The sequence below is a fragment of the Oryctolagus cuniculus genome, chromosome 1 (genome assembly GCF_964237555.1).
Source record: "Oryctolagus cuniculus chromosome 1, mOryCun1.1, whole genome shotgun sequence".
NCBI classification, from domain to species: domain Eukaryota; kingdom Metazoa; phylum Chordata; class Mammalia; order Lagomorpha; family Leporidae; genus Oryctolagus; species Oryctolagus cuniculus.
This window is the reverse complement of record NC_091432.1, coordinates 100597350-100623193: the sequence shown is the minus strand read 5'-3', so window position 1 is coordinate 100623193 and position 25844 is coordinate 100597350. Positions and strand designations below refer to the sequence as shown.

The 25844-nt window shown below is 39.2% G+C and overlaps 1 protein-coding gene across 2 annotated transcripts in view; it reads right to left on the bottom strand.

Annotated features, from left to right (window-relative positions):
- The window catches only part of DDX10 (DEAD-box helicase 10), a 407034-nt gene that overhangs the window by 192881 nt on the left and 188309 nt on the right, over positions 1-25844 (bottom strand). For both annotated transcript variants that reach the window (XR_011390521.1, XM_002708478.5), the window contains exon 16: positions 20099-20155. Coding sequence is in view for 1 of the 2 variants with exons in the window: in XM_002708478.5 (XP_002708524.3) it covers positions 20099-20155 (57 nt within the window). In the remaining variant the exon portion in view is untranslated. The remainder of the gene's footprint in view (positions 1-20098; positions 20156-25844) is intronic.

Genomic DNA, 25844 nt, shown 5'->3' with positions numbered 1-25844 from the left:
TAGATCAGAAAAACATAAAATTTATATTTTGAGGTTCACTTTCATAGAATCTTATATAAGCACTCATTTCTTTATTCTGTGTTTCAGTCTACTTCTGATGATCCGCAGTCTGTTCAGAGTGAAATTTGAAGCAAGACTAATAAACTATACCAACAAAGGCGACTCAGACACATTCATAACAGTTCACACTTGACAAAAGACCTGCTGACATGTCTTATTCCAAAAGATAAGTTTCTGAAGTTTAAATATCAGTATTTCCAGACTGAACATTAAACAATGAAAATTGCCTTCTCAATTCAGCCTCTTTTAAAGAGATGATGAGTGATGAAAACTATCATAGCCCATGACAGAGCATAATGGCAATTTTACACTGTGCTTGTTGGGTAAATGGGCTTACAATTTTACAATATAACCACAAAACTATCTTGAAGAACTGCAGTGTATGGTACACATGCATGGACCTCAACATAAAAATATAGTCAAATAATTATTTGCAACTGGCCCCTCCCTTTTATTTATATCACTTTCACAGTCTCTTGCTCAGACTTTTGAGAAGGTCACCTAGCTTAGCTTTTTCTTCTTTTCACTGTCCTAGACATCAGAAAAATAAAATTGAATTCCTAACTATGGCTCTAAACTTAAAACAAGGGGATTTACCTCTCTATATTCAGTTTTTTAGCTATGTAAAGGTAACACATACCTTTTGGCTTTGTGTGTGTGTGTGTGTGTTTTAATTTATTTATTTGAAAGGTAGAATTATAGAGAGAGAGAAGGGGAGACAGAGAGAGAGATCTTCCACCAGCTGGTTCATTCCTCAAATGGCCACTACAGCCAGTGTAGGACCAATCCGAAGCCTGGAGCCAGAAGCTTCTTCCAGGTCTCCCATTCGGGCACAAGGGCCCAAGCACTTAGGCCATCCTCTGCTGCTTTCCTAGGTACATTAGCAGGGAGCTGGGTTGGAAGTGGAGGAGCAGGGACTTGAACCGGAGCCCATATGGGATGCAGGCACTGCAGATTGCGGCTTAATCCACTGCCCTGTAGCACTTCCCGTGTTATCTTCTCAAGGTTGTTATGGGGGAACAAACGAAATAACATGTTTGAAAGTTATTTATAAGGAATTCTCCTAGGGTTTTATCCTCATATTACTGATACAAAGTCATAATTACGTTAGCTCCCTGACATAGGATAGAATCTTCAAGAACCTTCTTTATTTTTTGCCCAGAATTGAGACATGGAGACAGTCCCTTGGCCTGGCATGGGAGAACATTCACAGGAGAAGTGCAGCACTTCCCTCTAGCTCTACTTCCTCATTAAAAACCCACTTTTCTTTACAACAGACCTGTTTTTAACAAATTGCTCATTTTAACCAATTAATACATCATTTTAAAAAGGATCTAACTATTTCAGAGACAGAGTTACAGACAAACATAGGAAGAGGAAGAGAGAGAATCTTCCATCCGATGGTCCACTCGCCCAAATGGCCGTAACGGCTGGATCTGGGCTGATCCGAAGCAGGTGCCCAAGCACCCGAGCCATCTCCACTGCTTTCCTGGGCCACTGTCAGGGAGCCTCATCAGAAGTGGAGCAGCCAGGACACATACAAACACATATATGGGATGCCAGTGCCACAAGTGGAGGCCTAACCTACTACACTACAGAGCCAGCCCTTCATTAATACATCATTAACTCAGCATACCATAAAATCATGAGTGCACTGTGACAATAAGTTCTTAATAAGGAAACAATAAACAGTAACTCTGAGTATATGACACATAGCAAAGCTAAGTACTGTTTTGTGAATTTTTTTTCAGATACAAACATTAAGCACTATGTTCTATCTACATGGTACTGAGAAAGGATTTACAATGTGTTTTTAACTTCACATTTGAGGGCAAAAAAAAAAAAAACTCTGGAAAACCCTATCCAGCCATATTGATAATGTTCCTTGCACCTGGCCTGCCCTTCTACCTAAACTTTCTGAGTCCCCTTTCCTTACCTGATAAATGGAGTTAACACAAACAGCTTCTCCCAATGCTGCCATGAAAAACAAATCAAAGTCCTTTGTTGTTAGGTATTAAATGACATGAGGCATCAAGATATTTTCTCTAATCCTTGTTTCTTGACAGCAAAACTACATGATCAAGTAAAGAAACAGACTTAGTCGCTTCAAGCACTTTAGGCAAAAGGAAGATGACCCCAGTATATACAAAGCTATAACATCTAGAAATCAAGCATTTCCTATTACCGTGTGTCCCAAGCTACTATTCACATGAAAGAGGACAAAATTAATTGATCTTGCTAAGATCATGGTGATAATTCTGATTTCCAAATCTCAAGGCTATGCCCAAATCTCAATCAATTTCACCTCTTTGAACCTTTCTGCACTCTGAACCAGCTCTTTCTTTAAATCCTCTCTTCTTACTTCCTTGACTAATTTATCGATTTCTGTACCTGCTTTTCATCTGCCTGCCCCTTCAATGATGCTATTCCCTAGGATTTGTAACCTGGTGTCTCTCTTCCCCACTCTGGAGAATCCAACAAGCTAAATTAAAACTCTGAAACAACTACAGACAAGAGGTGGGTAATCCTTCTATGCCACAATGTCTTTCTCCATTAAATCAGGGTGATAACACTGTTAGCTATACCTTCATGAGATCAAGTTTATACACTTAAAATACATTTTCTGAACTTTACAGAAATCTCTTAGAATAGTATCTGACAAGCGAAAAGCACCAAATAAACATTTCCTTTTTTAAATTTTGATTATAGATGGAGATGACTACTATACCTTCTCTATCACAGTATTCATTGCATTGTACTTCCCAAAATCTTCCCCCTTTTGAGCGTCCAGTTTCTCAAGAGCAGGTTAATTCTACTTTGGCATTACAATGGCTACCACATAGAAGGCACTCAAGAAATGTAAGTGGAGTAAATAAGCCAATTCTTCTAGGATTATTCTCTTACTTAAGCTGCATCCCCCAACCCTCCAGAATCAGCACAAATCTTCAAACTGGCATTCAAGATCCTCTATGATTCACCAACTTTTCCAGTGCCATCCATCTTGCTACTCTTCTCGTATGCAAGTAAAAACCTCTGACACTTTCCAAAAACCCCAAGAAGGCCTATCAAAGCTCTCACACTGGAATGGTTACCAGCTCCTGCAGTACATCAACCACTGGGTAAGATACTATACAGAATAAGCGACACACCAGCAAATATTAGACAGGAAGCTTAGGATATAAAAATGACAAGGATTATTTTATCAGTTCCTGAATTAAAAGAAATCTAAGTACAGAGCTGAAAGGAGCCCTGCAAAACATTCAGGCCAGAATAATCTGAACCATAGTAGAGAGAGTTGCTCAAGGCTACACAGTAAACTTCTGCCTGCACCAGGAGTAGAAATCATGCTCCCAGGACATTAAACACTTTTGGTCAGCACTGGTTCCACCTATCACACCAGAGGCTCTTTCTTCCAGTGTGGCCCCTCAGAAAGTTCTTTCCTTCATCCAACAAATAGGACCCACCGGCGTACTTGCCAATCTTTACAGCCTCTGTGTCACACAAACTTTGAGTAAACACTGCTCATATTCCCATTCCCTTGCATCCTAGCACTGGTTTTCGACACTGTCCAGGAACGAATTGAGCAGGAACGAAACATGCCAACCTGCATGCCATCAGGCTCACTGAGAGATAACTAGAGCATCTATAGATAATAGATAACAACTACTGGTTGTGCTGAGTTATAACCGATTCATAAAACTGGACTTGCTTACATTTATCCTCATGTCTTCTAGTAAACTTTCTGCCATTAATGACATAAGTCACAAGTCAAAAATGGAAACAGCTTCACACATCTGGGTCGTAAGTACACAGGTGCTTAACTGGATTTCGATCACCGGTTCTTAATGGGATGATGGCAGTATCTTATATATAAACTGCCTGATCACCTACAAATAATCTCCCTCCCTCAAAGATTATGATGCAGAGAAGGTGAAGATGGAATAAACCAGATATGTACATTTTTAGACACCTTTTAGTGACTTGGATTCAAGACACATCAAGACCTGATTGAACCACTGGTTCAGATTTTGGGTGTTTCAGAACAAACCAGGCTAAAAAGGCAAAATAAAAACACTGACAATGGTGGTTCAACTTTTCACAGCTCAGAAGTCCCTTATGCATTTATGATCTTCATAAGAGCTCCAGAAAGCTAACATAGACCACACAACTGTTACTATTCTACAGAAGAGGAAATCAAGGAAAGATGATTCCCCTGGATGCCAAAACTTACTGGTAATGACACAACCTGAACTTCCTATCTCCAAATCACATGCTCTTAAACCCCAAACCTGTGGTCTAATATTATTGATGAGCCGACAATATAAACCACAGTCCCATCCATTCTGATTTTCTCTTTTGCTTAGGAATAATGCAAACTTGCTTTCTTCCTACTTTTACTTTCAGTTCTCCTCGAAAGGGAAGCAAAAATTGCTGCATATTAGCTGTGCTGAGTGAGACAAAAGTCTTGGAGATGAACATCAGAAAGCAGGGATCAACAGCAGTAGTGTTTAGAATTTACATATAACGGCCAGTGCTGCAGCTCACTAGGCTAATCCTCTGCCTGCGGCACTGGTATCCCAAGTTCTAGTCCCGGTTGGAGCACCGGATTCTGTCCTGGTTGCTCCTCTTCCAGTCCAGCTCTCTACTGTGGCCCGGAAAGGCAGTGGAGGATGGCCCAAGTGCTTGGGCCCTGCACCCGCATGGGAGACCAGGAGAAGCACCTGGCTCCTGGCTTCAGATCGAGCTTTCTCTCTCTCTCTCTCTCTCACTGTCTAACTCTGCCTGTCAAAAAAAAAAAAAAGTATATATTATTTTCAATCAAAAGAAATATTAAGACTTTATGAAATAAAACTCAAACATGTCTATAGTAAGGGGGAAATTTATGTACACAGCTGAAAATCAAGAAAGGTAAAATAATCTAAATTCTAGCAGTGATCATCTTACACAGTCCAAAGATAAAAAAGCAAAGTGATTCTTGATAGAACTGGGATCTCATATTCATATCATTTCTCTAACATTTTTCAAGATTAATATTTAATCTGGAATCACAAAAGACTTACTCACTTAAAGAAAGATAAAAATGGGGATGCACTAAAGAAAGTGTCTATCTATCTATTATTAAAATTGAAAACTTCTAGCATCAATCAGGTACAATGCAAACATACAAGAGACTCAGTAAATACCTTTGGAATTGATGATTATCTACACAAAGTGAAAGGAAAGGAATAAATACCAATTCACACAAGATACACATAGAAAATGTATGATTAACTCAAGTCCATGGAAAGAATAAAATAAGGCAAATGAAAATGACTCCCAAATAATCACTTCTTTGATTTGATGATCCTTCAAGCTCTGGATCATTCAGAATTTCCGTGATCCGTTACTACTCAATTTCAATTCTAGAAGTTACAAGTGTTACACACAGGGACCATTCATTTTCATCACCTGTTTTTAGTTTTGTTTTTTTTTTTTAAAAGATTGATTTATTTGGGGCCAGCACTATGGTGCAGCAGGTTATAGCCCTGGCCTGAAGCGCCAGCATCCCATATGGGCGCCAGTTCTAGTCCTGGCAGCTCCTCTTCTGATCCAGCTCTCTCCTGTGGCCTGGGATAGCAGTGGAAGATGGCCCAAGTTCTTGGGACCCTGCACCCACGTGGGAGACCTGGAAGAAGCTCCTGGCTCCTGGCTTCAGACTGGCACAGGTCTGGCCGTTGCGACCAACTGGGGAGTGAACTAGCAGATGCAAGACGCCCCCGCCCCCGCCTTTCTCTTTAACTCTTTCAAATAAATAAAATAAATCTTTAAAAAAAATTTTAAAAAAGAAAAGTAAAGACCTCTAAGACTACTAAATCATCTAATTTTAGCGCAGAGACTGTAAAACTCAAAGAGGTTAAAACTTTCTAAATAGCACAATGAGTATTCTATTCTTCCAAAAAACAGATTTTTTTTTTTTTAATGTACATCAGAGCCAAAGAAAATGCACTTTCTTCTTTGGGAAAACCCATTTAATAACTTTTGGCTGGTAAAAGAGCACACACTGACATAAGGGAATTTAAATATAAATGTGCTTTTTAAGATTATAAATCATTAATTTTCTTTCATAGTTTTTATAAAACATGAATGACTCAAAGAACTAAGGTTCCTAATACCCATTATACTCTACACTTTTTTTAAAAAAATATTTATTAGAAAGTCAGAATTTGAGAGATTTTCCAACTGATGATTCATTCCCCTGATGGCAACAATAGCCAGGGCTGGGCCAGACTGAAGGTAGAAGCCAGGTGCTTTATCTGGGTCTCCCACATAGGTGGGAAGGGCCCAAACACCTAGGATATTTTCTGCTGCTTTTCCCAGGCCATAAGCAGGGAGCTCGATGAGAAGTGGAGCATCCGAGAGATGAACCATTGCCCAAATGAGATGGCAGCATCACAGGCAGCAGCTTTATCTGCTGTGCCACAATGCTGGTTCCAAAGATATACCATTCTTAAATGTTTTATTATTTCTAACTTTTTATTTAGATGAAAAGCAGAGGCAGACACCAATCTTCTGTTTTTGGACCACTCTTCAAATACCCACAACAGGACACAGTGAGGCCAAAGCCAGGAGCCCAGAACTCAATCTGGGTCTCCTATGTGGGTGGTGGGGACCACCTACTTGAGCCATTACCTGCTGCCTCCCAGGGTGCACATTAGCAGGAGGATGGAATTTGTAGTGGAGCCAGGACTCAGACCCAGACATTCTGATACAGATGCAGGCCTTCCAAGTGCTGCCTTAACTGCTATCTCTAACACTTGCCCCTAATATTCTTTAATCTACAAACTAAAACACCTAGGCTAAAAGTACATAGATAGCTCTACCTCTTTATTTTAAAACATGATTTTTTTTAAACTGAAGCTTAAAAAGTACAACATACATTCAGAAAAGTGCACAATCTTACATTTACAGTCTGATAAACTCCCAGAAAGAAAACAACCCATGTGATTACCACTCAGATTACAAAATCTGGACACTTAAATTCTCTAGAATCCTCCTTAATATTCCTTTTAGTAATATTCTATTCAAGTAAAGTCCCTATATTTTCACCAAAGTTAACCCTACTATGCTGACTCGGACACAAAACATTATTTTTTTAAAGATTTACTTATTTATTTGAGAGGCAGAGTTACAGAGAAAGAGAGGGGAAAGTCAGAAAGTGGTCTTCTACCTGCTGGTTCGCTTCCCAAATGGCCACAATGGCAGGAACTGGGCTAATCTGAAGCCAGAAGCCTGAAGATTCTTCTGGATCTCCCATGTGAGTATAACACCCAAGTACTTGGGCCATCTTCCACTACCTTCCCACACAGCTGGATCAGAACAGCCAGGACACAAACCAGCGCCCTTATGGTATGCCAGCGCCACAGGCTGAGACTTAACCTAGTATACCAGAGTGCCAGCCTCCAAAACATTATTTTTGCTTTTACAAGAAGTTCTTTAAAAGTTTTGCTCAATAGTATGTTTGTGAAATTTCTTATTCTTACTGTATTTAACAGTGATTCTCTCAAAGTTTTATATTAATTCATTGTAAGACTATTTCACCATGCATTTACCCTGCAATTGAATTCTTCTCAGATTTTCATAACTATAAATAATGCTGCTATATGAACTATTTTGGTGTAGATGTGAAAATCTCTCTCTTGAGTATATGCCTAGGAGAGGACATGTGGGATAGAGAACAGACATATGTTCAGCCTAGCAGATACAGTCAGACACTTTTCCAAAGTGGTCATATTATTAATAAGGAGAATAAAGCTTAAAGAGTCAAAGCAATTTTATACACAAATACACACAGAGAAATTCTGAGACTCACAACCCACCATTGTCTTCAGAATATTCTAGATAATGCTTCACATAATCCAGGTGAAAAAATTAACATGAAATCTGAAGGACAGAAAATTAAGGACAAAAAATAAAGATGAAAGAATTCTCCATCTTGGTTTCTAAGACAGAATTCGGATAGTTCTTTACAGTTTCTGCATTTCTTTTTCCAATTACTTGGGTCCTGACACACATCTGGGAGACCCAAGAGGAGTTCCTGGCTCCTGGTTTCAGCCTTGCCCAGCCCTGGCCATTGGAGCCAATTTGGGAATGAACCAGCAGACAAAAGATCTAAAGGTCTCTTTGTCTCTCTTTCTCTGTTTCTGCCTTTCACATAAGTATATCTTTTAAAAAGAAAATTTCGGGTAATAATTTGGAGGATTGCAGATTCCTGTACTTCAGTCTGAGATTTACTAAAATCAAGTCTTTTTTTTTTTTCTTTCTTTTTTTTTTTTTTTTTTTGACAGGCAGAGTGGACAGTGAGAGAGAGAGAGAGAGAGAGAGAGAGAAAGGTCTTCCTTTTGCCGTTGGTTCACCCTCCAATGGCCGCCGCTGCAGCCGGCGCACCGCGCTGATCCTGGCAGGAGCCAGGAGCCAGGTGCTTTTCCTGGTCTCCCATGGGGTGCAGGGCCCAAGCACCTGGGCCATCCTCCACTGCACTCCCTGGCCATAGCAGAGAGCTGGCCTGGAAGAGGGGCAACCGGGACAGAATCCGGCGCCCCAACCGGGACTAGAACCCGGTGTGCCGGCGCCGCAAGGTGGAGGATTAGCCTATTGAGCCACGGCGCCGGCCTTAAAAATCAAGTCTTAAAGCTATTCGTTGCTTCTATCCCTTCATATAAATGACAGGAGTTGGGGTTGTGAAGCAAAATTTTTACAACAAGAAAAAAGGAGCAAAAGATCTGCATACAGTTTTAAAAGTCTATATTATTGATATTTTTGTATATTATGTGAGAAATTACCAAGGTATATATAATCATCCAACAATCAGCAACAGCTTTATTAACAGTTAAAAATATTATCTCATGATGCAGACCATCAGTGAATGTTAACACACACACACAAATATGTGCCAATGATTCCAACTGTCAGTCTCTACAAAGCAGAATATATAACTGTTGCAGTAACACACAGCCACATAATTGCCAACTGACCACAGTCATTCAAAGAAAAAGAATTTGTTCTTTTAGAGAAAATGTGTCTATAGACTTCCAATTCTAGCATACAAATGTCAAAATGTCTCCAAATTGAGATAAACCAAATAAACGATGAGTAGGTATAAAGGGCATCAGAGGATTAATTGTTTTGCTACATTTACTTGAATGGACCTTCATGACCACCCAACTGAGCAGAGTCTGAGACCACTTAATAACAACTTTCGTCTATAGCATAGGCAGAGATACAAATGGGCTTTGTGACACCTACTCAAATCTGCTATATTTCTCCCCCTTGGTTTACCTGGTTAGAATATTTTACTTTACAATTTTTTTTTATTTTTATTTTTTGGACAGGCAGAGTGGACAGTGAGAGAGAGAGAGACAGAGAGAAAGGTCTTCCTTTGCCATTGGTTCACCCTCCAATGGCCGCCGCGGCCGGCGCACCGCGCTGATCCGATGGCAGGAGCCAGGTACTTATCCTGGTCTCCCATGGGGTGCAGGGCCCAAGGACTTGGGCCATCCTCCACTGTACTCCCTGGCCACAGCAGAGAGCTGGCCTGGAAGAGGGGCAACCGGGACAGAATCCGGCGCCCCGACCGGGACTAGAACCCGGTGTGCTGGCGCTGCAAGGCGGAGGATTAGCCTAGTGAGCCTCGGCGCCGGCCAATTTCCAATTTCTTAAAAGAAACAACATTCTCTAAAAAGTATTAGAGGAACACCTTTTGAAATAGTCATTAAAATTCTGCTGTAAGCTGGTATTACACTAGAAGTTAAGTAAATATCGAGTCTGCTGTGGTGGCTTAGAAGGTTAAGCCGCTGCCTGCAGTGCTGGCATCCCATATAGGCACCAGTTCAAGTCCTAGCTGTTCCACTTGTGATCCAGCTCTCTGATAATGCACCTGGAAGGGCAGCGGAAGATGTCCCAAGTGCTTGGGCCCCTGCCACCCACGTGGGAGACCCAGAGGAAGCTTCTGGCTCCTGGCTTCAGCCTGGCCCAGCCCTGCAGCCATTTGGGGAGTATACCAGCATATGGAAGGCCTCTCTCTACCTCTCTCTCCTTTTCTCTTTATCTCTGCCTTTCAAATTAATAATTTTTTTCAAAGTAACAAGTCTGATTTGTTTTCTGAAAACTATTTTTTTTTTTATTCTTAGGGTTAAAGCTTGTCTACAACATGTTCAAGATCACCCTTAACACACAGCAATGCCAACGGTAGCCAGAGTGAGGCAGTGGAAACAAATCTAAATCTTAGTGCTTGCTTTTTCATGATCAAAGTATATCTGAGTGAGGTTACAATTATTCAGGCAACTTAAGTTCAATGGCATCCAATACATTTTCACCACAACACTACCCTAATCCAGTTATTTTGATCAGTTAGCAAATATTTATGAGCAAGGAACTGCATAGCAGAGTGAAATTTCAATTTTCATGGGGGTTAAGTTCCAAAGTCAACAGGCAAGATGAAAATCAAAATGATCAAATTACCCTAGAATATCCCTGATAGTACCAACAATGTATATACATAAATATAGTTCTGTATATAAAACCACATTAAAAGTCGAGAACCTCGAGGTTAGATAAAAGGAAAGAATCAAGGCAGAATCAGTACATACATACTAGTAAAGTTCATCCTTTAAGAATTTATTTAAGTCTTAGTAAATACAGTATGGTTTCATTCTAAGGTGATCCTGAATGATGACACAGTTCACATTCTGCCTTAAAAGCAAGGCTCTATAACCTTAACACAAGATAATGGATTTGTTTAAAACAAGGTGGGAGAGGAGGGGCAGCAACTGGAACTGAGAGTGTCCCAGCTCTCAATCTGGCCGAAACGTAAATGCACCAATGCAACTTCAATATATTTGACAGGTCCAGATGTGGGATTTCAAGGAGTCTATAGCTGATATTGCATTAACATGCAAAATGTTGACTTTAAGAAATAATACACTTGCATTTCACTGATTCAGAATTATTTACAGATCATCTATTATGTGCCAGCTTTGATAAACAGTTGGTTGTTGCTCTCAAGGAGTTTACAGCTTGGAAATAAGACAATCACTAACTAACACAGCAAAACAATGTACAAGAATATAGTGGTGCAGAAAGCAAAAAATTCCTAAACTTGTTTGTAGGAGACAAAGAAAGGCTTCAAAAAGGAAATATAGCAAGAAACAAGCAGCAATCAAGAGACAACGTAGGCAGAGGGAAAATGCATAAAAATCAAGAAATATAGGTGGATTAGGCAAGTTTATCTTGTCTTATTGTACTAGAAGTAATAGTAAAATGTTTCATAATACTTCATTCTTTAAGTTCCATGTTATTTATTTGAAAGGCAAAATTAGAAAAAGAGATATTTCATTCACTGGTTTACCCCTCAACTGGTCACAATGGCTGAAGCCTGCAGCCTAGAGCCTAGAACTCCATCAGTGTCTCTAATGTGGGTGACAGGGAGCCAAGTATTTGGCTCCATCTTCTGCAGCTTTCCAAGGAGCATTAGCAAGGAGCTGAATCAAAAATCGAGTACTCATATGGGATGTCAGTGTCATAGACAGTAGCTTAACCCACTGTGCTACAACACCAACCCTAACATTTCATCCTTAAGAAAAAGCCTGACCACTGGATTTATGGTGAGTTTTTATAGCAGCTAATAGGAAATTCATGATATTTCGTATTCCATGATGATTATATAACTAACTGTTCAGTTTCTCAATGTATCCATCTATAAAAGGAAACTAATTGTAGATAAAAGCAGTTTCAGGATACAAAACTACATATTTGCAATTTCTGTTTTAGCTTTTGAGATTCTAAAATGTGAACACTGTTAATTTCCTTGAAAACACATACGGCATAGTATTTGAGAGTCAAGGCTTCAGAGTCACATAAAGTAGATTTGAGTCCTGGCTCTGCCAATTCCTAGCTGTGTAATCTTGGGAAAGTTACTTAGTCTTCATAAACCTCAATTTCCTCATCTACAAAATGGAGATAATTATAGATAATTATACTAGTAATCACAACCCTGTCTGTTAGAATGAAAGCAATATTACCTGGGAAGCCTTGAGTCACCAAGTCATCTGAATGCCTGTGGTCCTTAAGAATAATATATTTAAGCCCTACTACTCAACATGATAGAATTGGGAAATAAGGTCTTCAGGAGCTATTTAGGTCATGAGGGCTGGGTCCCCATGAATTAAAGCCCTTAAAAAGAGGCCCAAAGGAGATGCTATCCATGCCTCATGCACCACATGAAGACCGCAACACCCATGAACACAAAAGCTGCCCTGTCCAGAAAATATATCTGCTGGCACCAAGACCTTGGACTTCCCAGACTCCAAAAATGAAAAAATTCAGTTTCTCTTTGTTTCTAGGATACCCAGCCTCTGTTCTTTTGTTATAGCAGCCTTACTGGACTAAAATAGACACAGTATTTTTAAAATGGGAAGCAGTCAATGAATGATAGCAGCTACTAGTCACCACTATGTTGGACCCTGCCCATGAGACTTACACTCCAAAACTATTGTCAGTGTTGCAACTATTTGTTCTAAAGAAAAAAACAATGCCATACCCACTTTTGAAAGCTTTTGGCAAATGTAATGCTATTAAAAATTCTGATGCAGGGTCGGTGCTGTAGTGTAGAGTGTAAAGCCATGCCAGCCTCCCATATGGGTGCCAGTTTGAGTCCTGGCTGCTCCATTTCCAATACAGCTCCCTGCTAATGCACCTGGGAAGGCAGCATGAGACAGCCCAAGTATTTGGGCCTCTGTACCCATGTGGGATATATGGAAAAAGGTCCTGGCTCCTGGCTTCGGACTGGACCAGCTCTAGCTTTCCAGTCACTTGAGGAGTAAACCAGTGGATGGAAGATCTTCTCTATCTTTCCCTCTCTCTAACTTTGCCTTTCAAATAAATAAATAAATCTTAAAAAAAAAATTCTGATGCTATAGAAACTTGGGTTATAATTTGTGAGTGCTGAGACTGCTACAGTACTACCAATAATATGGTATTAGTAACTTTTTATTGTGCTTTTATTTATGATCTCATAAATAAAATAAATTTAGCAAAGCCCTAAAGCAACGCACAGTGCCCTTTGGTATTTGGTATTTTCTACATCTTTCTAAAGAACGTAGACAGTAGGATGAAAATCATACACATAACTACCAAGAAATGTGGGTTCTAAACCAATTTTGCTGCTATTTAACTGCAAGACATAGAATCATCTGTTCATCAAAGCTCTTCAGTTTCTTGTCTGCTAAATAATAATTTGGAATATAAGCTTTTCTGTAAAAAGTACAGGCTCTAGAGGGAGGAGGGAAGGGGAAGTTACTGTTTAATGGGTATAGTGTTTCAGTTTGAGGTGATGAGAGGGTGGTAGAAGTGGATAGTGGTGATAGTGATCTTAGTTGTACAGCAATGTGAATATATGTAATGCAGCTGAACAGTATTCTTAAAGACGGTGAAAACTGTGAGCTTTATGTGTTTTCCTTCAATAAAAAATTTACACATTTTGTATTTATGCTCTAGAATCCTCACTGATTTATTCAGCCAGGCAGCCATTGATACAAGTAAGTGCTAATTATGAGGTAAGCACTGTGGTAAGTGATAGGAAAAAGATCTAGAGCTGAGTCTAGGATAGACAGTATCCAACTAAGAGCTGTAAACTTTAAAGGTTTCAAAAGCAGGAGTTTCTAGTATCTGAGATAGTCAGAAAAACCTTCCTAAAACCTATCCCTAAAGAGATGATCTTTGAGCAGAGTCTTAAAAGAACAGCAAGTATTCATTATAAGGATGACATCATGACTACACTCTTCCCTCTCCTGTACTTATGTACTAATTGTCATGAATAGAGATGAACAATTCTCCAAGGAAAAACAAAACAAAACAACAACAACAATAAAACACTGAAAACACCTCTTAAATACGCCAGGATAAAAAGGTTAAAAGTCCAAGCACAGCAATCTACTTCTTTCTAAATTATCACCAAAGGGAAGAACAGCCTAATATTAATCCCTAGGCAAACCACACCAACACTAGAATCTCAACAAAAGCTAAACTTATGTGGGTTTTCATAGCTAACTTATATAGTGTGTCAGGATGGCCAAGCGGTCTAAGGTGCCAGACTCATAACCACCTTATTAAATAGTTATTAAGGGGAAGGCCTTTATAAGACTGTCACTTATTGAAACAGTAGAAGGATATTAAAATGGATCTTACTATAGCACTAAAACAAGGTATTATTTGAGCAATTAACTTGGAGAAACCAAAGGACTCATTTAGGGCACTATTAAATGAGTTACTGTACTGCAATGAGGCTTTTTTAGCTCCCAAAATGAAAAAGGAAATCTTAAACTGGTTTTATAATAAAGCACTACCAAAAATGAATAAATGCAAGACTTATAATCATTTGGCAATGACTACTACCAACAATTATTCATGTCTTATTTGTTGCTTTATAATGAGATCATTTAACAGATAAGCTCACAGTAAGATGTGAGGGGAAAAAGCACTTACCCTCCAATGTTCACAGACTGATGACCTATACTAAGAACTGTGTTAATTCATACCCTCCATTACATAGCTCAGGTCAAGATTACACAGGATCATACAAATAAAAATGCAATCAGAAGTGATCATGCACTATACACCCTTCATTTATCACAAGATGGGAAAAAGCCCAGAATGGTACATCCTCAGCCTATAACACTGTTCTTACTCAGTGTATTGACTGTTTGTAATTTTCCATAAGTAGCCTATGCCATTTGTTTCTGTAGTGGGCAGAGGAGGGGGAAGAAATACAAAACTTAGGGCAATTAACACTAACAGGAAACAAATATTCAGGGAACCAAGGTGCATGCACGTGTTCTGCCACAAAAGAAAACAGTGCCATTGAGAAAGTAATCATTCAACCACGTTTGCTCTACTTGGGCACTTTTGAAATAGTAAGGACCCATGTATACATTTAAGTAAATTTTGTTTATACAAACAAAATCTCAATACACAGAGGCCAAAAAAGGGGAAGAGGGGACTGCCTCAAAGATGAAATCAGAGCCTCAAGCCCTGCCCAACTAATTCTCTCATCTTCTCCTGTAGGGCCCCAAAAATATCATCACAGAATATAATGATTTTTTTAAGAATTATAATTATTTCATAAATGGAAGAGTATGTTGGAAGCACAAAAGCAAGGAGGACAAACTACCAAAATGAATTAATATATCTTTGCTTTATGAAACTATTACTGGGTTAGAAAAGTCACTAAAGGCCAGTACATTGGAAAATCAGTCCAGAACATCTCTCAGGGCTATTAAAGTTATAAAGTTACACAAATTCTACATCTTTGGACTTTGCATCCTGAGAGAATTAACTTCAAAATGAATTTTCTGATAGAACAAGACCACTTTAGGTATCCAACAACCTATTTCCCAAAACCACTATATGCTAAATAACTAAAGTAGACTAGGGTCTTCAAATGCAAAAGCAAAAAAAAAACAAACATTTGTTGAAGTTAAAATCTTCAGTGTCTACAAAATTTTAACCTCAAAATATATAACACTATACTTATTTTAATAACTTTTCCCACATAAAAGCATTAGAACTATAAGAATCATCTATAATATATTCAAAGCAGCTTTACATTTTCCAGTGTGTCAGTACTTGTTTCCTACTTTTTATTGCTTCACAGTCAATATATAAGTGTCATGAACCTTATATTTTCATTTAAGAAATCCTACTTTCTTTTCAAAAGCACCTTTGTACTGACGTATTTCTGAGGACTGTCTGCTCAATTTTCAGCACAACTGTTCATTTTTCTTACAATTCTGGAACATCCTTCTGGTCAGCAGAGATTAGTAAAAGTACTTGTGACCATCAAATCAAGAGGAAGTCTAGCTGCACAACAAGGTGAAGCTATATTTTCAGGATTATGCAACCTTATTGAACCCAAAAAGTAATGTAGCCCGCTGATCATTCCTGCAACTACTTTCCTAGATTTCATTGAAAAATTTTAAGATATGAGAATACACAATATCCTGTTAAAGCAATTCTATTGTACATTCAAATACTTCTCAGCTAAACAAAGTTTGCTATGCAAACCGGCACCCCGGGTTCCAGTCCTGGTTGGAGCACCGGATTCTGTCCCAGTTGCTCCTCTACTAGTCCAGCTCTCTGTTGTAGCCTGGGAAGGCAGTGGAGGATGGCCCAAGTGCTTGGGCCCTGCACCTGCATGGGAGACCAGGAGGAAGCACCTGGCTCCTGGCTCCTGGCTTCAGATCGGCGCAGCGTGCCGGCCGTAGCGGCCATTTGAGGGGTGAACCAATGGAAAAGGAAGACCTTTTTCTCTGTCTCTCTCTAACCCTGCCTGTCAAAAATAAATAAATAAATAAATAAAAGAAATACTCTTGATGTGCCAGGGAAGAAACAACCAGTAAGCATCATTTCTAAAACTGAAAACTCACATCATAATTAAATTCTCTTCTTTGGGAAATAAGGATAATTCCATTAATTTTCATTCAAACATTTTTCCCCAACATCTTTTAAAACATTCTGTCCTCTAGAGTCCACATGAGGTTTGCTATATGAAGCACAAAACAACGTAAAAGACTCTTTCCGTTTCCACGGCCAATTCCTTAAAACAGCTATAAGGAGGTAAGACTACATTTGCTCACGTAATAATTCTGCAAATATTCATTCCTTTTACCATTGAGACACTTTTCGTATATCTTGTAGGTTCAGGGATTAAAAGGATGTTCTATATTGAATCTGACCACACTGCCTCAGAAGGCAACATCCACAAGTCATACAATTATCATGTTTAAATAAGAAAATTCAAGAGAACACAAGTTCACTCTAAAAATAATATATTTGTTATCAAAAGAATACATACTAGTAGGAAAGCTGATCATTCACAAAGAATATTTTTGGTAGATATCACTGAACTTTGGGCTATAACCCTCATAAGTCTCTCCAAATAAGAAATGCTTGGTCTATTTCTAAAGGACACTAGAGAAGCCAGGAGAGCCTTCATCACCTGTCACTATTATTTGAAAAGAAGCTGGATGTAGAAAAGCTGATTCAATCTAATTATTTGGGCTCCATCAGTTAGCCTGCACCTGTCCCTGCTGCCAGTCCTCAATGTCTTGAGAAATGTTTGAGTTGTAGCTCCAAATCGGCCACTCAGCCCTTTGGTCATAGCACTATTACTAGAGTATCACCATCTCTGAGTTCTCAGGGCTCTAAGATAGAAGTTAACTCACCTGTTTGGTGCAATAAGAAAACAGCCTCGATGTAAGGCTCCTGGCTGAGCAGCAAAGATAAGTAAGCAACAAGAACTCATCTTGTTCCCAATATCATCCTTAGCAGTTAGACAGTTAGTCCCTTTCCTGAGATCTCAGGAAACACACACACAGGACAGATGTGGGAGGGAGAAGGCGAGTGGAGGGAGGGGATTGTCTTACTAAACATTTAATGATAGAAATCAGCCCCAGTGGAACACCTAACTCTGACAGCCTTTACAGTTTTTGATTTATTTTCCAACAACACAGTACTAAAATCAAACATCTACACCAATTTATAAGGGAATAAAAGGAGAGGGATCTGGAAGGTAAGCCCAAGGGTGACAGTAATTTCTGAAAGCTTAAGCCACTATAAAGGTCAAACATTCAGCATCAGTAAGTACAAAAAGTAAAGCATATTTCTAATTCAACTGTCCCTTGGTATCCATAAGAGATTAGTTCCTGGACCCCCAAAGATACCAAAATGCACAGATGCTCTAGACTGTTTCACATAAATGGTACAGAATTTGCATATAACCTATGCATGTCCTCCATATGCTTTTTTTTTTAAAGATTTATTTATGTGAAAGGCAAAATTAGAGAGAGAAAAGGAAAGAGAAAGAGAAAAAGAAAGAGAGAGAGAGTGGGAGGGAGGGGAGAGGGAGGGGGCTGGCACTGTGGCACAACAGTTTACACTGCCATATGGAATGCCTGCATCACATATGGGCACTGGTTAGAGACCTGGCAGCTCCCTTCTAAAGTGCCTGGGAAAGCACTGGAAGAGGGTCCAAGTCCCTGGACCTTTGAACCATCAGAGAGATCTGAAAGAAGGTCCTAGCTCCTTGATTTGGCCTGGCCCAGACCTGGCTGTTGTGGTCGTTTGGGGAGTGAACCAGTGGATAGAAGATCTCTCTCCTCTGTCTCTCCCTCTTTCTCTCTTTTAACTCTTTCAAATAAATAAATAATTCTTTAAATAAAGAAATAAATAAATCAGAGACAGAAGGGAGGTGGGGTATAGAGAGGAATATCAAGATCTTCCATCCTCTGGTTCACTCCCCAAACAGCTGCAATGGCCATGGTTGGGCCAAGCTGAAGCCAGGAGCTTCATCCGGGTCTCCCACAAGTACATTAGCAGGGAGCTGGATAGGAAGTAGAGCAGCTATGATAAGAATCGCTGTTCATATGGCATGCCAGATTCACGGATAGTGGCTTAACCTGCTGTGCCACAATACTGGCCCAAACTCCCAGTGACTTTAAGTCAGCTATATAGGCCAGCAAAATTATTTGATCTGGCCTTGTCAAGGCAGGACTCAAAATTCAGTAACTCTGTTGTAGGTTAATTTTTAAGTTGATAATTTTGTATGGCCCCTGAATGATGTTATAAATATCCAAACAGCCCTTGGCAGAAAAAAAAGGTCCCTCACTCCTATATCGTTACTAGATTGCTTAGAGAGCTAACAACATAAATTCTATACTGATAGTTGTTCAAAATGTATAATTTTGGGAACAGTGACATCAAGGAAGGCTTTCAGTAGAAATTCAACCACTGCAGGCCTAGCTATACTTCTGATCTGCAGTTGACTGAATCCACAGATATGGATACACGGGACACAGACAGCCAACTGTACATACAGATATGCACAAAAAAAAAACACAAAAGAAATACAATAACAGGGCTCTCTTTTGGCTCTGGATTACATTTCTCATTTTACATTTTTATGTGTGGAAATCAAGTTCTTAGTGAAACAAAATATGTTTATTTTTATACTGAACATGCAATATTCATAAGTATCCAATGCTTTTTATTAGACTTAAGATTTTCTTCCTAAATTTAACATTCTCCCACTATAGCCCTTAGATTTTCATTTCTCTGCCATGGTAATTCACATCTCCATTTTAAAAGCATAGGCAGAAATCACTATCTGATTTAGCAGTCAAGCTGCACATACCAGTGCTCTTGTTTTCAGGCATCTTTGAAGACACAGTCATATTTAATGCAGAATATAAGCAGTCTTTTCATCTTATGCCTTAGAGTAATTGCTTCCCACTCCCAGTACTATACCATGACTTGCTCTCTAAGTGCTGTGGCCAGCATGGGGGGGGGGGGGGGGGCGGGGGGAATGACTAAAACATCTTGAGTTAACTCAATGGAGTCAGACTTTTGCTAATTGCCAGGAAGAAATCATGACTAGTCAGGTACAGGCACAATGAGATATACCATGAGAAATGACACAGGTTACCCAGCCCCGGTTCTAGGAAACCATTTCTAGTAAATGCTCTCCGTATATGGAAGCTGAACTCAGTGTCAAACATAACCAGATAAAAATCACAGCTGCATATGGATGATATCTATGATTATGCATACATACATATATATTTATATATATGAGAGTAATTGTACTTGTTGGCTTAAAATTATTGTTTAACTATAAGGGGAATAGAAGGTAGGAGCAGTAGGGCAAAGCCCAATGAACAAACTCTCTTAGGCATTTTTCATTTGCACGACAGACAATCCAATCAAATATAAATTAACAGACTACATGAGCTTAAATCCAACTAAAAAACATAAATACACATAAAATATACATTGAAAAGTAGATTTAAAACCCACTGTAACATTACAGACATTAATACATTAGAGACATTATTATTAAAATATGAATGCATCTTGCCAATTTCTCCTTAATAGAGTTTGTAAAAAGTAAGTATATATCGGCACACACACACACACTCAAACCCACGCCCACAAGCACAGAAACTCTTACCTTTGCTTGTCTCTTGTTGGCTTCTCTTCTGGCTTCTCTTTCTTTCAGTCTTTTCTCCTATGGGATAAGGGAGAAATTAGCAACATATAAATTTTCAGTAGATTGTAAAAAGAAAACACACTGACTGGTTTTATTTTTATGATATGACAATCATTTTTCTATAAATTTTTCCATAAATATTTACTGAATCTCCTCTATGAGATCCATATAGTAATTCATAATCATTAAGTGTGTGTCAGGTCCGGAATCAAATACCAGCTCTACCACTTACTGGCAATGTATTTTTGAGCTACTTATACCTTCTAATTCACTTTGTCAACCTAAAATGGAAACAACAGAAGAACACATTTCATGAAATTTATGTCAAATTATACAAAATAACCTAAGTGACTTGCACAGAATCTGATATGACTGGTATATATTCAATATCACCTTTTAGAAAAAAAAAAAAAAGAAAAAAAAAACAGAGTAATAACTATTTCCCTTATCCTATTTGAAAGCAGAATTTATTAAGAATATAAAATCTTCACCCTGGGGGTTCCTGGCAAAGTGGCAAAGTTTTTGCACACACAAAAAACATGTTATTGTGTTAAATTAGTTTCTAATTGGGGCCGGTGTTTTGGCATAGTGAGTAAACTTGCCGGCGACACCAGCATGCCGTATGGGCATCAGTTCATGTTGCAGCTGATCCAGTTCTGGTATACCTCCCTGCTAATGGCCTGAGAAAAGCAGTGGAAGATGGCTCAAATATTTGGGCCACTGACACCCATGTGGGAGACCCTGATGAAGTTCCTAGCTTTGGCCTGGCCCAGCATGCGCCATTGTAGCCGTCTCGGGGAGTGAATCAGCGGATGAAAGATTCCACCCCCACCCCCTATAACTCTTTGAAATAAGAAATAAACTTCCCAATTAGTTTTTATTAATCACAAAATCCATCAAGATTTTTGAAATAAGAAAAATATGTATAACGTTAAAATTCAAAACAGAATGACCCAGCTAATATGGAAAGGAATGCTATCTTAAATTTTAAAGCCTATTTCTTTTGCCAAAAATAAAGTGTTAACAATAAAAAGCCTTATGGGGCCAGCATTGTGGTGCAGTGGGTTGTCACCAGCTGCAAGGATGCTGGCATCCTATTTGGGAGAGCCAGTTTCAGTGGAGGCTGCTCCACTTCCAATTAAGCCCCTGCTATCGCACCTAGGAAAGCAACAGAAGATGGTTCAATTGCATGGGCCCCTGCCACTCACTAGAGTTCAGGGTCCCTGGCTTAGGCCTGTCCCAGCCCTGGCCATTGTGGTCATTTGGGAAGTGAACCAGCAGATGAAAGTTCAATCTCTCTCTCTTTTAATGTTTCTCCCTCTCTGTCAATCGGCCTTTCAAATAAACAAAAACAAGTCTAAAAAGGTGTTATTCTCAAAAGTATACTGGCAACAATTTACATTTTAGAAATTTTAATGATATTATACATCAACATAAAAAGTGAATAGCCAGCAAATAATTTTCATGAATATAAAAATAGCATCATGATTTACTATCATCTTAAGCCCAAAGCAACATAAGAATGAACACATTTCCTAAATCTGGGAACTTTCATTACCATGACACTCTATGTACACATCACCAACTCTACCACATACTCTGAATGCAGACTTTAGATAGAGCATTAAGAAGGGAACAAGAACAGCTACTACATAATTAGCTAGTTTACATAGACTCCTTTATGGGTAAAGTAAAAACATACATGTTAAAAGTCTGAAAGATTACACATTACTGTATGCATCCATAGTTTACATATTTCATTTCTATAGCTTCATAATGCACAATATGGAAGCTAAATCTAAGTAAAAGTAACAATTCACACAACCACTGTTTATGAGTCCCATCCCAAAAAATACACAATGTTAAATAATTCTGTTTCTATGATTATTTTGCCTTTTCTTCCCCAGCTTTGGAGAAAATGAGTATACTGACTTTCAAATAAAACATACAATAAAGCAGGTTAACACTTAAAACAATGTTTAATTATACAAAAGGAATATTCTAAGGATTACTTAGAAGTTCGAGAAAGCATGGTCAGGGGAAGAAAAAGGAAAGATGGAGAAACAAAAACTCACAAAGGTTTTGACTTGCTCACTGTCAAACAGCACAGTGAAAAAGAGACCAATCTCACACCAGGGCCTACATGTGCCCAATTTAGCACTTTTTCCAAGCACATTCTAATAAAATTACAATGTTAGGGTTGGAAGGTTAAGTATTAACAGATGTAATTTTAATAACAGTAGCCACTTCAAACTCTATTCCTGAACTGGTAATTCTAGTAAGACTGTAACAGATAATCCGCCAGTAAAATAAAAACAATCTCAAATTTCCTCAGTTTGTGGAAGAAAAAAAGAAGGTAATGGATGCCAGTTTCTAAACAATTTGTGGGGTCTGTGTGGTGGCAAAGCAGGTTAAGCTGCCACCTGCAATGTCAGCATCCCATATGACCTCCAGTCTGAATCCTGGCTGCCCCACTTCTGATCCAGCTGCCTGATAATGTGCCTAAGAAAGCAATGGAAGGTGGCCCACATTTTGGGATGGAGTTTCTAAATCCTGGCCTGGCCTACCTATGGCCTCTGTAGCCATTTGCGGAGTAAACCAGCAGATGGAAGACTTCTCTCAGCTATCCCTCTCACACTTGGGTCACATCACAACACCCTGTCTTTCAAATAAATTAAAAACAAAATCTTTAAAAACATGTCCAAATTTTTCATAAAGTTGGCATTATTTTCTTTGAGCATTAGCAGACTATAAAATGCATGAAAACAGCAAAATAATACTCAAGAAAAAATTGGGATAATTCATCAAAACGTTGCAAAGTTTGAGAACAAGCTTTGCCTTACGGATGGATGCATTTGCAATTTTATCTACTCTTTTTCTAAATACAGTAAGATAATTTATTTCTATTATCTACAAAAAAGTTTTCCTGCTTTAGATTCTAAAATTAAACATAGCTATATTTTGTTACCCTAAAAAAAAAAACAAAACAGAATGATTTTCTGTATTTGCTGTGTAAATTAATTTTAAAACCATAGCTTTGGGGGGTGAATCAATGAAAGGAAGACTTTCTGTCTCTCTCTCTCTCACTGTCTAACTCTGCCTGTCAAAAAAACACATAGCTATAAAATATTAAGTAACTACAAAAAATAAAATTGCACTTATTATCACATGACTACTATTATTTTCTTACCAATAATAACAGCTCTGAATTACTACATATACATAATTGGTAGGCATTTCATGCATCATCTTGTTTTTCCTCTTCTTAAACCTATCTAACAGAACTTTTTAGGTATTGTTATTCCCATTTTATAGATAAATAATGGAAAATCAAACTAATTAAGTAACTTGGGTGTCCCTGGGACTAAACTGGGTCTGTGGAGCCATTGCTCTCCCTCTTCAATGCCAACACACAACACATTCCATATTCCTCCACACAATACTTAGTTTCATAGATCCATACTTAGTATATTTTTTAAAGATTTATTTATTTATTTATTTGCTTGAAAGGCAGAGTTATTGACAGGGTAGGAGAGAAGGAGAGGGAGAGAGAGAAAGAATCTTTCAACCTCTGGTTCATTCCCCAAATAGCCACAATGGCCAGGGCTGGGCCAAGCCAAAGCCAGAAGCCTAGAATTCCATCCAGGTCTCCCACATGGGTTCAGAGAACCAGAATTTGGGCCATCTTTCCTCCTTTCCCAGGCCCATTCATAGGGAACTAGATTGGAAGTGCAGCAGTTGGGACTTGAGCAGGCACTCATAAGGGGTGCCAACATCACAAGTGGTAGCTTAACGTACCAGGTCACAATGCCAGCCCTAATACCTAGTATTAAGCCTAGTATTAATATGTTGCCTGTTGCAGTTGATTTCTCAACAACATTGCAGTGGATTCATTTCTGAGAGCAGGAGCGTGGTGGGGGCAAGAGGCGCGGAGTCACCACACAGACCCTGAGAGTCAGGTGAAAGCAGGCCTGAGGCGAGCAGCCCGCAGACTCGCTTATATGAGTTAGTACAACAGCTTATATAGCCAAGACCAGCCAATCCGGTCAAGGGGCGGTCTATGCGCCAACCAATCACAGCCTGTTGCCAGGCAGTTTCCAAAGCCATCCAATCACAGCCTGCCATCAGTCAGGCTCTGTAGTCATGTGGTTTCCTCTGTTGTCATGTGGTTTCCAAAGCCATCCAATCACGGCCTGTTGCCAGGCAGTTTCTGAAACCATTCAATCACGGCCTGCCATCAGTCAGGCTCTGTAGTCATGTGGTTTCCTCAGCCATCCAATCACCGCCTGTTGCCAGGCAGTTTCTGTTGTCAGTGGCCATCTTGGCATGACCTTTTCACCTCAGTGGCCATCTTGGCATGAACTTTTCACCTTATTCCACCACAGTTGTCAACAAATGATATTTTTTCTTTTATTATTGCTAATTGTCTGCTACAAGATGACTCTTTATCCTGACAGCTTTTTATGGACTTCAGTTAATTTTTGCCATCTCTTATACAGTTTTCATTAATCTGTTATCTGTACTGCATAACTTCATTGGGCAATAAAGGTGGCCTCTCTAAATTAATCTGTAACAAGGGTATTAACATAGGGAGAAAAAACTAACATGGAAAGACTGATTTATGAGTTAATTGCTTCAAATATTTATTGAGTTTATCACGTGCCAGGCCATATGGTGGACTCAGGTATGTATTAACAGACAAAACAGACAACAGCCTGCCCTCTCAAGGGCTTTGCAGACTCTGATCTAACCCTGCCAGATATTTCGATCCCACTAGGGCCAAACCCTGCACACTACTCAAACCCAAAATTTAATCATTCACCATCAGTATAATAACCAACCCACGTCTCAAAATCACATGAGGTTAAAAATTTTTTCCAAAAAACAAAGAATAAAAATAGACAGCTTCAAGACTTGCCACACTGCTGATAGATAAGATAAACACCATGCTGAATAGTTTTCTAATTGTTGACACTAGATATAAGGAGTCCAAGCAACAAGATGTTAAAATGATAATCACTAGATACTACAAGCTCATGAGAATACAAATAAGAATGTCTGAAGATAGTCATCTCAAAATTATAGGCAAAATTTTATGTAGTAACAGGCTGGCTTTCTGTTTCTAAACAGAATAGTGGTTACCAGAGGATAGGAGGAAGGGGGTGCTAGACGGGTAAAGATGAGTCAATGATGGCCGGCGCCGCAGCTCACTAGGCTAATCCTCCGCCTTGCGGCGCCAGCACACCGGGTTCTAGTCCCGGTCGGGGCGCCGGATTCTGTCCCGGTTGCCCCTCTTCCAGGCCAGCTCTCTGCTGTGCCCAGGGATTGCAGTGGAGGATGGCCCAAGTCCTTGGGCCCTACACCCCATGGGAGACCAGGAGAAGCACCTGGCTCCTGCCATCGGATCAGTGCGGTGCACCGGCCGCGGCGGCCATTGGAGGGTAAACCAACGGCAAAGGAAGACCTTTCTCTCTATCTCTCTCTCTCTCTCACTGTCCACTCTGCCTGTCAAAAAATAAAAATAAAAAATAAAAAAAAAGATGAGTCAATGATTAATGTGTACAGAGTTTCAACCAGGGGGAGTAAGTTCTGGTGATCTATAGGCACAGCATTGTGAATTCAGTAAATAATAATACATTGCATCTTTGAAAGTAGTTAATAGAGGATTTTCAATATTCAGACTACAAAAAAATGAAGGTGCTAGATA